Consider the following 14,682-nt stretch of genomic DNA (forward strand, 5'->3'; position numbering starts at 1 on the left):
TGAATGTGACTTCCCTTTCACTTCACTGAGGGCTTGGGCAGGTCCCAAGCCCAGCCTGCAGAGCTGCCCCCAGCACATTTATCCAGCAAGGCTTTCCTGCCAACCAGGAGCATGGCCAAACTGGAGGTAAAATCAAATACAATTTACCCCAAGAGAAGATGAAAGTAAATCCAAACAGGCACACAAGCAAGGGATTTCTCCTTGCAACATTTATTCCATGCACAGAGGGGATAATTGTAAGTAAACGATTTGCTTTGTTAAATGAGACTGGGACAAGAGAGGCTTTCCTGGGCAAGATTATATTAAAGAACCACCAGAAACCAATTCCAGCCCTTCAAACACCAATATTAAATAAAGAGATGTGATAAATGAGAAGCATCAAGTAAAAACCAAATCAAGGCAGCGTATCCAGAAAAGCCAGACATGACCATCCTTAATTCAGCCTACAGGAGCTTCCAAATTGTTCTGGTGCATCTAATAGCCCAGTAAAAAGAGCCCAGCACTGTAACAGTCATGGGGAAAGCTGATATGCTTCCATGCCCCAAAGTGCTCACCCCACCCCAGGGAAAACCATCCAGCACCTCCAAGCACTGCTCAATGCATTGGGAATCACAACCTGCACTGATTTCAGCAGTTCTACTGCCTACTCCTCCATGGCTAGACAGCAGGGATTTATTTTTCCAGGATGGGGGAGGAAAGGAACCAGCCACACATAGCTGCACGCTCACCCCACCTCAGGGAAAACCATCCAGTACCTCCAAGCACTGCTGGACGCATTGGGAACCACGACCTGCAGTGAACTCAGCAGCAGCTCAGAGCCTCAAAGGCAGCTCCACAAGCCCAAAATGCAGACCCCACAGGCAGACAGGTCCCCAGCCCCTTACCTTGGAGAGGTCCTCGGTGCCCTGCTGGCCCTGGCTGAGCAGAGGCGAGTGCCGCAGCAGCGGCTCCTGCAGCAGCTCCAGGCGGGGCCTCTTGCTCTCCATGAACTCCAAGTCCGATGCCTTGGTCAGGTCAGAGAGATAGGAATGGCCCTCGGCTCTCAGGTGCAGCTCCTGAGATCTGGGGACAAAGGAAAAGCAGCCTTTAGACAAGAAACCACCTCTGCTCTCCCCCTGCTCCATGGCTGCAAGCCACTCAGGAGGACAGGGCTCAGTTTTCCAGAAGGATCCATGTGGGGAGGCCAGCTGGCCCTGCACTCCAACATCTCAGGTCCCTGCAGAACCAAGGCACAGCCCCAGAGCTGGCTGCTGGGCATGGTGCATGTGCTGGAGCAGGACCACCAGCCCCCTCCATGCCCAAGGGGCCACCCTGCTGTCCCCCTGCCCAGCATCACTGCTGTGCCACCTGGAATGTCCTGCTGTCACCTCCAGTGCCACCACTGCAGTGGGTGGCTGTCCCTACACCAGGAAAAAGCAAGTAAGTCTGAGTCCTGACACACAGTTGTGCTGGTCAGAACAAGGCAAAGCTTGGCAAATCCTCAAATCTACCCCATAAATCCTCCCCTGCCTCCAAGACCAGGCAGAGCCCCCTTCTGCCACGTCTGGCTTATTTAGTTAAAGGTACCTGCCTCAGTGTTTATATTTAGTGTCCCCTATAGGAATACCAAAGATTATATGCTGGGGAAAAAATGCCTACTCCTCCGTGGCTAGACAGTAGGGATTTATTTTTCCAGGATGGGGGAGGAAAGAAACCAGGCACATGTAGCTGCACGTCTCTGACACAGAGCTGGCAGGATGTACAGGCACATTATCCACTGATAGCAGCTGCACCAACGAGTCACATCGAGCTCAAACACCTTTTACCTGCTAAATATGATGCACTTGGTAATACCTGGAGAGTGGGCTTGGCTTTGGTTTTTTTCAAACAAATGTTGAACTTTTTTTGTACTGCTGTGTTCCTCAGCAGGATTCTCTTGTGGGAATTGTAAAGGGATCCTACAAAAATACATTAAATCTTTTACTATGCCCTAGGATCAGCTTTGCTGCAGCAGCTCCAAGGGTGTGTTTTTAACACTTCAGGCAGAAGTGTCCCTTAAAAAAATGAAATGAGGCAGAGGAGATTCAAAGCTTGTGAAAAAACATGGGGTTTTTTTCTTTTCCCCTTAAACAAGATTGTTGCAATTCTCCTGAGCTGGTGGTAAAGTGTCTTCCCCCGTTACCAAACACTAACAAACTTAACAGCCTCTGGAGCTGCTTGAAGGGAGGGAGAAAGAGCAAGCATAGGAGACAGGGGGATCTAATGTCTTGTTTGCCCTCCACCCACAAACTGCAACTGCTGACATTGAAAATCTCAGGGAAGATGGCACAAAGGGAGGATCCAGAGTGCCCTGAAGCCAGCAGCTGGAATGGCTCTGGCTCACATCCAGGGAGAGGATTTTGCACAAATCCACAGTCTCAGGGCTGCCAACCTGAGCACTGCCCTATGCCCTCCCTGCTGCAGCATGGCCACCTTAACCCAGCCCCAGGGAATCAAGATAAAACTGGGAGGGTTATTTTTTAATTAACAGCAACAGCAGGCACAAAGCACATGCATGCCAAGCTCTGCTGCTGTGGGTTTGGGGTTGGGATTGGGCAGCAGCTTTGCTGCTGACACACAAACACAATCTGGTTCATCCTCTTCCTCCTGCCCAGCAAAAAGGGGACAGGAGGATGGGGAGGCTCCAGCACTGCCTTTGGTGCTCCAACATCCCAGACAGAACGTACAGCTCACACAGCAAACCCTGCAGAGCTGAGCAGCCCTGAAATCTGGCGCTGAAGCACAGCTCGCTTCACCTGCAAACACTTCCGTGCTGAAGGATCCTCAGCTTTTCTCAGCAAGGCCAGAAATCTCTCCTGGCACCTCTCAGGTTTCCTGCTGCCTGGTCCCAGCCCTTCATGCGATCCCTGCCTGCCCACAGCTGCATGCCAGCATTTCAGGCTCTGCTGTAAAACCCACGAACAATAAGCAACTGTTGAGCTGGGCAGGTGCTAAAATATTCCAACACCCAAGGCCCTGCTCTACTGAGGCAATTAAAAATCAGATGTCTTTATTTTCCCTTCTTCCCCCTTTTTAAGGCCATATTACCAAAAAGCTGCTAATTGACAAAGGAGGGCTCCAAGACCTCTGCAGTTGTCAGGAACTCGACACAACTGGTGCACTCAGAAAAAACCAAGCATTCTGAAGATAAGAGCACCACTGAGCTTTACAAAGGCAGTTACTCACAGCGAGGCAGGGGCCACGCCAGGGAAAGCAGCTGCAATGTTATAAGGTGCTATTTTATTTCCATTTCCACATCCACTGGAACAGCCATTAACTTTATCCACTGGAATTTCCAGCCGCTCCCGAGATTACTTTGCCCAACACAACCCGCTCAGCCTGTCCTGGCTGCAAACACAAATGCTTTTGCTTGAAGCCTTCACACCTTTCACTCCTCACATCCACACCTGCAGCAAGCTCTTTACAACAGGCTTTTATACAGCACCGACACTGCTGTCAGTGCAAAAAACCACTCTGCCTCAAAAACCCTCCTGTTATACCAAGCTTGGGGTTTGCTGCATTTTCCAAATAGCTCCCACCCATCTGGTTTATTCCAGAGATTCCTACTTTGCTGAAGGGAAAGAGTGTTTTTAATTGCATGTGAGTTGTGCATAATTAAACGAAGCAAAGCAAATGCCAGCATTAATTATCAAGTGGGACAGGTTAGTCTTCACCTGAGTCCTTCACCACAAACACTGAACACTTCAGAGAAGCAGAGCAGCCTGAGATGTGCTGACACACAAGGCTGGGTGCCCAGGGTTTGCCCAACTTCCAACCACCCCCACACATCTCTGCTCGGGGTAGGTGCAGGTCCAGAAGACCAAGATAAACCAAAGGTCTCCTCTTGGGTTATTATCACCCTCCCAGCTGCAGAGCTGCGTTACTCATCCACCGGGGCAGATCCCTCAGCACACTCACAGAGGGTGGAAGGAAGGCAGGAGCAGATAAAATCCTACAGCAGTGTGGGGTACCTGCAGCTCGCCCCAGCAAGCGTACAAGATGGGCTGAAAACACGGGTTGTTTGGTAGGTGGATATCAAGGAATCAAAGAATCCTTAAGGTTGGAAAAGACTTCTAAAATCTTTGAGTCCAGACATTAAGCTGAGAGCTGGGTTAGAGACAGTCAGATGAGATATCCTAAGCTGCCCTTGGTTAGGACTTGTAAGAGCAGTCATGATGAGATCTTACCATGAGGGATCTTGTACTTTCCTGAAGCCAAATCACTGGGAAATGGGTAAGCACAAACTTTTCAGGAGGCCAAAGTCTCTCCCTCCCCGATAATCCACTGTTTGAATCCTCAGAGCAGCACAACCCTCCCCTGCTCTTCAGACCTTCCCATTCTCCCTTACCATGGGGCCAAACAACATCACCAGGCTGGCAAACTGATTCTCAGTGTCTCCTGGAACCAGAACCAAGACAAACCATGGCCTTGCTAAGGCTGTTTATTTCCTCCAGCTGAGATGGTTTGGTGGGAAATTGTCTACACAAAAAAAAAGTTCTAAAAAAAGTATCCAACCCCCACAGGTACACACAGACAATGAAATGCTTTTGAGAAACAGTAATATAGAAAACCACTGGTGTTGAAGTGAATTATTTATAGCCAATGCTAAGATTTGTCAGAGGTTTCAACAACCTCTTTATGGCTAATGAGAGCCAGAGTGTGAGGCTGGGCAAATTGGGACCTGTTAGGGAGAGAAACTGGAGGCTTTGTAGGGCCAAACCTGCCACCAGGCACCTACAGAAACGTGTCCAGGACCAGCTGATATATTCCCTTTGTCGTGTACGTGGGGAGGCAGATAAACCATCGTGACTTGACGGGAAGAGCTGCATGTCTGGGCGGGAAGATGGAGCTGCTCCCACGCCCTCAGCAAAGTCTGCCAGCAGCAGGACTGAGTCTTCCCAAACCAAAGGTGTGGGACAGCCTGCAGCAGGATGCTCAGCTCACCATGTGGCCCAGCTGAAGGACTCTCAGGTCTTCAGGAGCTCTCACCAAGCACCCATGTGCACCCTTGGGATGCTTGGGCTGTGCATTCCCACACAAGGGCAGGGAGCAGTGGCTCAGCTGCCCTGCACAACCCCTCAGCCACCTTCTTCCAAGCCAACTGCAATTTAGGTAAGAGCAGATGCTTTATTTAAAACTTGCATATTGAAGATCCCCATACACAGAGCCTGAATTATTCATGGACAGGACCAGCAGAAGCTTTAACACAATAGCACTACCTCATTCAAGAGGAAGAGAAGGAATATTTCTCTCTCTCCACAAGCTCCCCCACATGCTTTCTCCAGGTATCCAAAACTGCAGCCTGCCAGTAAAGCCCTCCTGGGTGGCTGGAACATCCTGAACCAATGGCTTCAGAGACATCCCATGCCCTTGGCCATCCCCCATGTCCATCCATGGACATGCCAAGCAGTCCGCGTCAGAATTTCCAAGGTAAGGCTTGTCCTCAAGTGCCGCCACACCAGCATCTGCCCTCTCCAGATGTTGTTTTCCTGAGTTCAATTATGGGGAAGAAAAAACTGCAGCTCCTGGTACATCATTTCCAGCATGAGAGACACAGATAAATGGCTGTGGGGATTTCAGCCGCACCGCCGCTCACTCCTGAGAAAAGGATCACCTTTAAAAACAGAAACTTAATTAAAAACCATAAATAAAACCAAATTGGTCGTGCAGTTACCTTGGGAGCAGCTGGTGCCATTTGGCCCAGCACAGATGAGGACTGAGAGCCGTGTGTGATTTCCAGCACCACACACACACTGCCCCAGCTTCCCAGCCCTCCCCGGGCTCCTGGGCCAGCAGGATTAATCCCAACAAGAGGCACAGTGATGCAGCCTGCTCTCCATGTGCCACACTGCACATGGCTACCTCAGATGGCTGCAGAAACACAGCAGCTGTTTAATGTATCCTAAATGTCACCCTGCAGATCCACACTGGGCAAGCTCTTCAGACTCCTTGTCCCCTGCTAAGCAGAACAGCTCTCAAAGAGGAGCATGGTCTCCTGAACTGGGAAAATAATCTTCTATGAAAATAGTGACTCATTCTGGATAAAGGTGGAATATACTGTGTTAACACACAGACCATTTATTCCATTTATTTACAGCAACATTTTCTGCCAGAGAAGCAGAGAGAAGTATCCACCCTGGCATTCCTGCATTAATATGGAACCTTGCTCTAAAATCCTAACACATATGAAAAGTTAGAAAAATCCAGTTCCTTCATTTTTCAGATAGCTCACCCTCTGGCACCTGCCATTTAACACTCAACCCAGTTTTTCTCACTTCTTCTGAGGACCAAAATATATATAGAAGAAGGAAAAAAAGCCCTAATCCTTGTCACCTTGCCAGGACATTCCACTGCAAGTATTCATGGTACGACTTGTACCAACAGCAGATCCTGAAATACTTCTCTTCACTCCTGCAGACCAGTTGGCACAACTGAACAAGCTAAGGGGAAGTCTGCAGATCCTTCCAAGAAAAAGCCTGCTACCAAAAAAACCATCATGGAAAGCAGCACATCCCTGCAAAGACAGGCACAGCCAATTTTCCCTGCAGCAAGAGATTCAGAGTGGTTCAGGTTTTCCTTCCTTCTTCCAGCCAGAATTGCTGCACAGGGAGCTCAAATCTTTGCCCAGCCACCAAGGGGTGATGACGACATGGAGAAGGGCAGTCTGGAACTTCCCAACAAGCTTCTTGCTCAGGAAGCCCCAAAATGCAGGACCATCTCAGCATTCCATTCCTTCCAGCAGCTACCACTCCACACCTTTTTGCCAACAACTCTTGATTCATCCTTAACACATTGTGCCCATTGTGCTTCACCTCTTGTTTCCTTTCCACTGAATCACAACTAACCACCATCCTGGCGCCCACAGCAAAACTGCAGCTGTAGGAAGACCATCCAAGCAAGCCCAAATGATTTCTGTGGGATTTTGCATGCCTCCAATACCACATGTAAAGACAACCTGCAGAGGCTTTAGAGATCTGTCCAAAGGGAAGGTAAAGCCAAAATAGGGGATAACACCCCAAAAGCAGCGCAAGGAGTAAAGGGAATCCCTGCAGTTTCCAGGACAGGAAGGCAAACAGCAGCACTCCCAGGCAGGTGGGCTCAGAGGAACTGGGACCCAGAGCCACCAGGGCTGCACCCCTGGAGCTGCAGGCAGTGCCCTGGATGAGTGCAAGGCACGGTGGTGATGGCAGGGCAGGGATGTCCACCTGGGAATGCTCCCAGGGCTCAGTCCCCAGCACTGTCAGCCTGCCACATCCCACTTGCAGCAGACTTGCAAGCTGATATCCTTAAGGAGCAGAGAGATCCTGGAACCACAACCAGGAGCAGACAGGCTGCTTCCTCTGAGCAACGGGGGATTGGAAGGGCTCCCCTCTGCTGACATTGCTCCAAGGGGAGGATTGCCATGTGCCCACCATCCCTGAGTGCCAGCTGGGCTGTCAGGCAGGGAACCACAGCAAGGTCTTCCTTTCAGGCCCAGCACACCCCTGTGCTTCCCTGCACTCACCCCAGTGCCGTGCTGGGGATGTTGTTTGCCTTGGGCTCCCTCCTCCCAGCCCCTTATGCTGAGAGCCAGCTGCCTCTGCTCAAAACCATCAATCCCAGCCCAGGAACAAAGCCAAGGCTCTGAGCCTGCCAAGGGGATTCAGCTGCAGCCACGGCTGCCATCACCACCCTCCCTCAGCCAGGCTCTGCTCTGCACCAGGAACAGCCACAGCTATTTTTTGGGGAGGGTACCAATGACCAACCCAACCTGCTGCAGGGTCTTGGCCCTGGAACCCTCAGGTGAGCCACCACCCAAAGGGCTCCTCTTACAACACAGCAGGAACTGTGTTACAGCAGCTCCTCAGACCACCAGGGTGGTCTCTGAGCCCCCAGAGAATGGATTTTTAAGTGTAGAGCTTAAAGATGCAGAGAAGCAGCAGCTGGCTTTGAAAAACAGATTAAAATCTCCCCAGCCCCAATGGTACCCAATTTGAATCACCTCAATAACTGATTACATTGGATTGAAAATTTCTTTACAATTTCTTCAAACACTTCCCCCTTTTTTGCATCCCCAGATGCCCCCAAAATTTTTCAATGCATCTATGTCCCAGCATTCTGGCACAAGGTGTCAACTGAACTGAAGCAGTATTTGTAGCTTTACTATGTAGTATAATTTTTGCTAAAGTACTAGTTTTTGAATGTTAAGGGGAAAAGGGATGAAATGTAAGTTATTAAAATAGTTTCTTTTTACAGCATGCCAAAATATCACCATTCAGGTTGAAAATGAGGTACCATGGTAAGCATGTGGATGTGTAACATCCCCTGACAACTTTTATTAACATTTATCCGCATTCACGTGATTGTCAATATAAAAATTAAGTTTGGGGACTTTGAAACATTTGTAAGACAAGGCAGATGCCTGGGTGACCACACCAGACCAGGCACGTGGTACAGCAGACACCAAGGTTTGCAGTTGGGCTTTTTTTTTAGTGCTACAGAAAAACCAAGATACATTTTTTTAAACAGCATATTACTGGAGAGCAGAACTGCTTCTCCGCTTTGCAAACCATCAGTAGTGTGAAAAACAAAAACAGGCAGGAGCATGTTGCTGGGTCCTCTTTACCCATCTCCCCCAAATTTAGCTAAATCTGACCCAATTCCAACTTAACCGTGTTACTCTGTGCTAAGAAATCAAAGCACTGAGAAATGAAAGCGAGCCAAGGCAGTGCAACATGCTGCAATAAATTATGGGTTATCAAAAGGGGCACGACCCTCTGTACGTGCAGGTGCCACAGGCATAACCCAGAAGGGCACGTGCAGGTGCAAAATGAACTTTGGAAAGTTCTTTTTGCCTCCAAATTCTCACAGGTTTGTTTCTGCTGAGCACCAAGCTGAACCCAACCTTAGTAGAGAAAGAGGATGCTGTCTGTATTTATTATGCATCTAGCACTCTGAGTTCTTACTCCTCTCCCCCAACAGTGAAGATTTTAGAGAAACAGATTCATCTCTGACTCTGCACTGGTTTTGTTCTTAGCCTAAGGAACAAGCATTAAAAGAATTGGTTTGTATGTATCTACTGTAGCAAGGCTCTTATTTCACTTCCAGGCCAGTTTTTTTCCCCAAACCATAAACATCAAATGCGGAAGAGAAACTGTGAGAGAGAACAGAGTTTTGCATTGAAACAGAGAGTGAGAGTGAGATCCTTCAAACAAATCAGCTCCTGTGGTTGAAGCATGTACAGCATTCCCAGCCACAGCACTTGCCTGACTTGCACCTAAAAACTCTAAAAACTCTGCCAGCCTCCCATGAGGCTACGACAGGAAACAGGGACACAGGGAGAGGCATGAAGGGAGCAGGGAGGAAAAAAGCAGCTCAGAGAAAGTTGTGAGGGGAATGCAGAAAGAGAAACAAAAACAATGAAAGCGGGGAGGAAGAGCGGCAGCAGAGGAAGCGGAGATGGGGGAGGAAATGAGCTCTTCTCACTCCTCCCTGCAGCCTGGGGAGCCACAGACCAAACCCAACCACACGGCTTCACTTCCTATGCTGAAGAAGCCAACACAACCAGTCACAGCCACGTGAACCTCCACACAAGTGAGGGGGTGGTTTTTTGGGTGTTTTTTTTTTGCTGTTTGCTGTTTTCAAGACTTCTTTACAACGCATGGCAGTCAAAGGTAAGGAACCAGAAGGCAAAGGTGCCGCTTGACTAGCAGAAGGAATCCAAACTGGTGGTCAGTACCCAAAAGCAGCATCCCGCTGCCCGGCTGGGTCCCTCCCGACCCTCCTGCTCGCAGCCTCAAGCCCTGCTGGGTGCAGGCAGGCAGGCTGTACCTTTCATTGCCCGGCTGGAACTCGGAGAGCAGGGACGGCCTCCGGCGCTGCGGCTGCATGATGGAGCCTGGCGGGAGGTGGGAAGCGAAATCCCTGGAATGATGCTGGTACTCCAACAGTGCCACGTCCTGCAGGAACAAAGAGCAGAGATCATCAGCCCGCTGCCAACTCTCAAGCAAACAGAACAACTCAAAAAACCCCATGCAGATGCTCCTCCTCTGAAGGGCCACAAAGCGCAGCGCTTTGCCCTCCCCAGAAGGCTCCCAGTAACTCCCAGTCCCAACTGGAATGGTAGCTCAGCCCCTTGTTCAATCCAGCCTTTTCCTGGGACTGCAGGCAGGGAAAGGTTCCTGCAAAAGGACCCCTTGTTCAATCCAGCCTTTTCCTGGGACTGCAGGCAGGGAAAGGTTCCTGCAAAAGGACCCCATCAAGCCCAACCCAGCCACTGAGCACCCACACAGGGATTTTTGGCATCCAAGCAATCCTGATGGCAATTGTGAATCCAAGAGCAAGAAAAGAAGAAAATTAAGTCACAGGATACTTTCAGCTTCAATAGTCCACATAGCTGCATGGAGAAAGAAAAAACGGGGGGAAAAAAGGACAGAAGAAAAATCACAAATGTTATCTTGAAAATGTTCCTTTAAACACAGCTCCCCTGGGCTGAGCTCAAGGGGTTTGAAAGGACAGTTTGCTACTTATTATGTGTACGTCCCTTTTGTTCCTTGACCCTTGGAGAGTACAGTACAGTATGTTCCTGATTTTAATTAAATAAGAAGCCCTCCTGCTCTGTGCCACAGACTGATTCCAGCAGCAGTATTTTAGGCAGCTACATTCAACTGCTATTTTTTATTTGCAGATAGATACTTGACCAGCAGACTAATCATCTAATTAACTAAGACCTTCAGCAGTGGCATAGAAAACCCTGTCACAGAATAACCCTGGTAACACTGACACACATTTACCTTAGAAGAGCCAATTCCACCTGGGAATCTATTTTTGAACCGTTCTCAACTGGAACAAGAAAGAAGCTTTAACTTCCTCAAAAAGAAAGAAGGAATTTCAGGGTCTACAGGAAAAAAATATATTAGTAAATAATAAATAAGACACCACATGCATGCAGCTGACGTGGGCAAAGGGGGTCTCAATCCCAGCAACTGCAACAGGAATTATTTGATCTGATGTAGTGAAGATCAATATGAAAGCTGGGGAAGTGCCCCAGCAAGGTGAATGGCAGGCAAAGAAAGGGTTTGGGAGCTTAAACAGCAACAACCTGAGCCTGGAGATGCCCTCTCCCAAGCTAGAAGGGAAAAGAGCAGCCTCTCAGTGGATGTCATGCTGTCCCCCTCCAAGCTGTGGAGTTGGAGTATCAAGGCCCAACATGTTTGACCAGAGAGTAAAATGAGAGTTTTTCTGGAAAGCCAGGAAGAAAATCAGAGATTATAAACATTCAGCCTGGGAGAGCCAAGAAAAGCAGATCCCCTACCTCACATCCAGCCTCTCTTGCACAAGAGCTGAAAAGGCCAAACATCAAAGGGAGGAGGAAGGGGAATTGTGGTGTTCTATGGCCACCACTTCTCGTGCCTAGAAAGCTGTGCTGGTTTTTGGAATCAAGTTTATTTCTCCCCACTGTCAGGCAATAGAGTGATGCTGCTCCTTCTCTGTTCTGACCAATGCTGGGAAACACCAGGAACAAGAGAGTTCTGCCAGCTCCAGCCCCAGCCTGGCCATCCCAGACCTCAGCCTCTGCAGACAGGTTCTTGTGACATTAACAGGGGCATGACTTGGACAGTGCCCACTCATCCTCCCAGGGCTGTCCTGCTGTAAATCCAGGTGTGTGAGGAAGATGCAGCTCCAAAAGCTGCTTTTCCTCCAGCCCTGGAGTCCATCCATGCAGGATGCCAGGGACAGAACATGCCATCACACCAACCACAGATGGGACAAACACAGACATCTGAAGTGAGGGAGCCCATCAGCTCCTCCAGCCCAGCCGAAGCAGAATCCCTGCCTACAAACAAGCTTCCCCACGTTCACACTTGTCCTGGTTTTAAATTAAAAATAAATATTTAAATAGAAGAGTGATGCAGCTCCTGACATCCACCTACAAAACAAACACATCGTGTCTGGGAAGACACACCAATAGGCCCAAAACCAGGACCATCACTTTCTGTGGGCGTATAAACAAGAATTACCCGTCTGGGAGGCTCAAAGGCTGTGCCCTTGAAAAAAAAAAAAGTCTCTTGCATGCCCCAAGAACCATCTGTTTTTCCTTTTCCCCTGCCCACACTCAGCTGAGCTTTTGCCTCCTCTAACCCCACCAGAAAATGGCTGGTGGAGCTCAGAACCTGCTGCCATGGCCTGAAGTGACTCTGACCCACTCTGCCTTCCTTACATCCCTGTTGGGTTGTACAAGGAGAAAACAAAACCCAAAATTTAGTGAGGAGGATTAAAACTGACAAATTTCTGTGCCCTGTGATGAACTGTTAAGAGGCGCCGTGGAAGCCCTGGAAGATGTAGGTGGATTAATTGCTCAGAAAGTTACTCCAATAAATTGCACTGTGAGCTGTGACAGTGTTTTTCAAATGCAAACATCAGAAAGGTTTATGAGTTGCCTTCAAACTGCCTGGTGCACTTGGCAGTGCTGGGCTGATGGTTGGATTTGATGATTCTATGGGTATTTTCCAATCTAAATGATCCTATGACTCAGAAGAGGCTTCAATTTTCTCCAGCAGAGTTTTAAAGACACTGGGCTGGGAGGCTCCTTGCTGCCAGCAGCACTGCACCTTCCCCACAGACACAGGAGCAGCACCCAGTGGGTGCCACCTGAATTCCCCACCACTGAATCACAGAGATGTGGTGCAGCCCTCACCCTGACCTCAAATTTCTAGCACCTGCTCATGGGCGACTCCAAGACATCTGAAATAAAACAAGTAAAGAACCCTGCAGCCCCAAACTACGTGTTGCTTCTTTTCCTCTCCATTGTTTTGCTGAGTTTTGCTCAATTCTATTTTTTTGCTCCTCCTCTCCCTCTCTTTGCATCTCTTCCTGCCCTCTGCAAACCTTCCTCCCACCCCACAAATCTGCTGATCTGCCACAGCACCCTCTGCAGACCTTTCAGATCTCCTACTGCCTCCAGTAAGGACTTTGTTCCTTTTACATCAACTTTCCTGTTGTTCCTTGTGGTTCTGGTGCTCCCACATGGATGTACTTTGGGAAGCTGTGCAGATTTCATGAATTCAGTAAATGTCATGACAGAAATCAAGGCAGCAGAAAGACCATGGATAGTCAGGGGCTCTGGCAAATCAGATCTGGGGAGGAGGCCAGCACTGCCAAGGCCAGACAGACACCAAGAGTGCCACAGCATCACCACAAGCCACCCCAGCAGAGCAGGGCAGCACCAGGCAAATCCTCAGATAAATGAAAAGCTTAAGACTCAAAAGTGGCCTCATTAAAACACTTCTTCATGCAGCAGACTGAAAAGGCACTTAGGGCCAGCCTAAGGGACTAAAAGCATCCTTTGCTGCCCACCAGGGAATTTGGACATGTCCCTACTGCTCCTGTGTGGGGTGCTGGGAGGGAGAGCCAGGGTAAGCACCCTGAGTCTCAAGGCTTCTGTGTTATCCCTTGATTTGGCAGCACCAAGAACACTATTTCCATCCCCTTCCTGGTAAATCCTTCTACCCCAGATAACCTGAGTCTACCAGGTTCATTCAGATTTGCTAATCAAACTGTTTAAAGCCAGGCTCCTGAACACAGTATTACAGAAAAGTTCTATGACAACACACAGAGAAAGCCCAACAGAATGAAAAAGGAAGAAGCCACCCACCTCCACCTTTTTAAATTATTTTAAAGCTTCCAGCCTGCTGCCTTACCTCCCATCAAGTCTCTAGCAAACTCCTCAGTGCTGTCCCCGACCTCAGGGTAACCCCACACTGAGCCAACAACTGCAGGCAGCCCTCCTGCCTCTCTCGCTTTCTGTTTTGGACACGTGCACTTGCTGGTGTGCTTCATTCCTCCTGCCCTGCCTGCAGCTGCTGGGTCCTGGCGGCCTGATCTCCAGCCAGGAGGAAGAAGGGGAGGTCTGAGAGCAATGCTGGGAGCACCCTCAGGCACTGACCCGGGCACTAGAAACGCCACACTGCAGCCAGCAGCACCTCTGACCCTGCACTCCCAGCCCCAGCACCAAGCACATCCACACAGACAGGGTGTGCACCGACTGCTCCATCCTGATGGCCTTCCATGGCTCCAAGAATCAGCTTCTGAGGAGAAGACCTCAGAGACAGGAGGCCTGCAGAAAGGAAGCCTGGAGCTGCTCTTGCAACAGAAAGGCGAACGGCTCCTCCTCTCTTCCTCCCACCAGCAGAAAAACAAGCACAAATACCCAGTGCTTCTGGCTTCCTTGGGAAAAAGCTCTGGAGCAAAACCATGGAGAAGACCCAGATGAGGTCCTGCAGCTCAGCTCCAGCAGCCCAAAGCATGAGATCCGTCCTCGCTGCTTACCACGTCCTCAACCCAAGAAAGCAGCCGGGAGCTCCCCGCCGAGTTTCGGTGTAAGACAGCTTTGTTTCAAAACCACCGGGGCTTGTTTTGCCGTGAGGCTGAGGAGGAGCAGCCCGGGGTCAGCCACCACATCCGCCAGCTGGGCCGGCTCCCGGCGGAGCGCGGCACCGGCCCCGAACCGCGGCACCGGGCGCGGGCAGCGCCGCACCTGCAAGCTCACCCCGTGACAGGGCACTGCCCCACACTGTCCTCGTCACCTTCCACAGCCAGACAAACAGGCCTGGGCACTGCTACGCTCCTCGAGGAGCAAATGCCAGCTCCTCGCCACCTCCACCATGGATTAGGGCTCCTCCTTAC

General features: G+C 49.8%; 1 protein-coding gene across 16 annotated transcripts in view; it reads right to left on the reverse strand.

The window, feature by feature from the left end:
- NCOR2 (nuclear receptor corepressor 2) overlaps positions 1–14,682 on the reverse strand; it is a 226,709-nt gene that overhangs the window by 133,720 nt on the left and 78,307 nt on the right. For all 16 annotated transcript variants that reach the window (XM_030959051.1, XM_030959056.1, XM_030959054.1 and 13 more), the window contains exons 3-4: positions 9,829–9,956; positions 885–1,062 (exon numbers count right to left, since the gene is read on the reverse strand). In XM_030959051.1, coding sequence (XP_030814911.1) covers positions 885–1,062; positions 9,829–9,956 — 306 coding nt within the window. The remainder of the gene's footprint in view (positions 1–884; positions 1,063–9,828; positions 9,957–14,682) is intronic.

This window comes from Camarhynchus parvulus, chromosome 15 (assembly GCF_901933205.1).
Source record: "Camarhynchus parvulus chromosome 15, STF_HiC, whole genome shotgun sequence".
Lineage (NCBI taxonomy): Eukaryota > Metazoa > Chordata > Aves > Passeriformes > Thraupidae > Camarhynchus > Camarhynchus parvulus.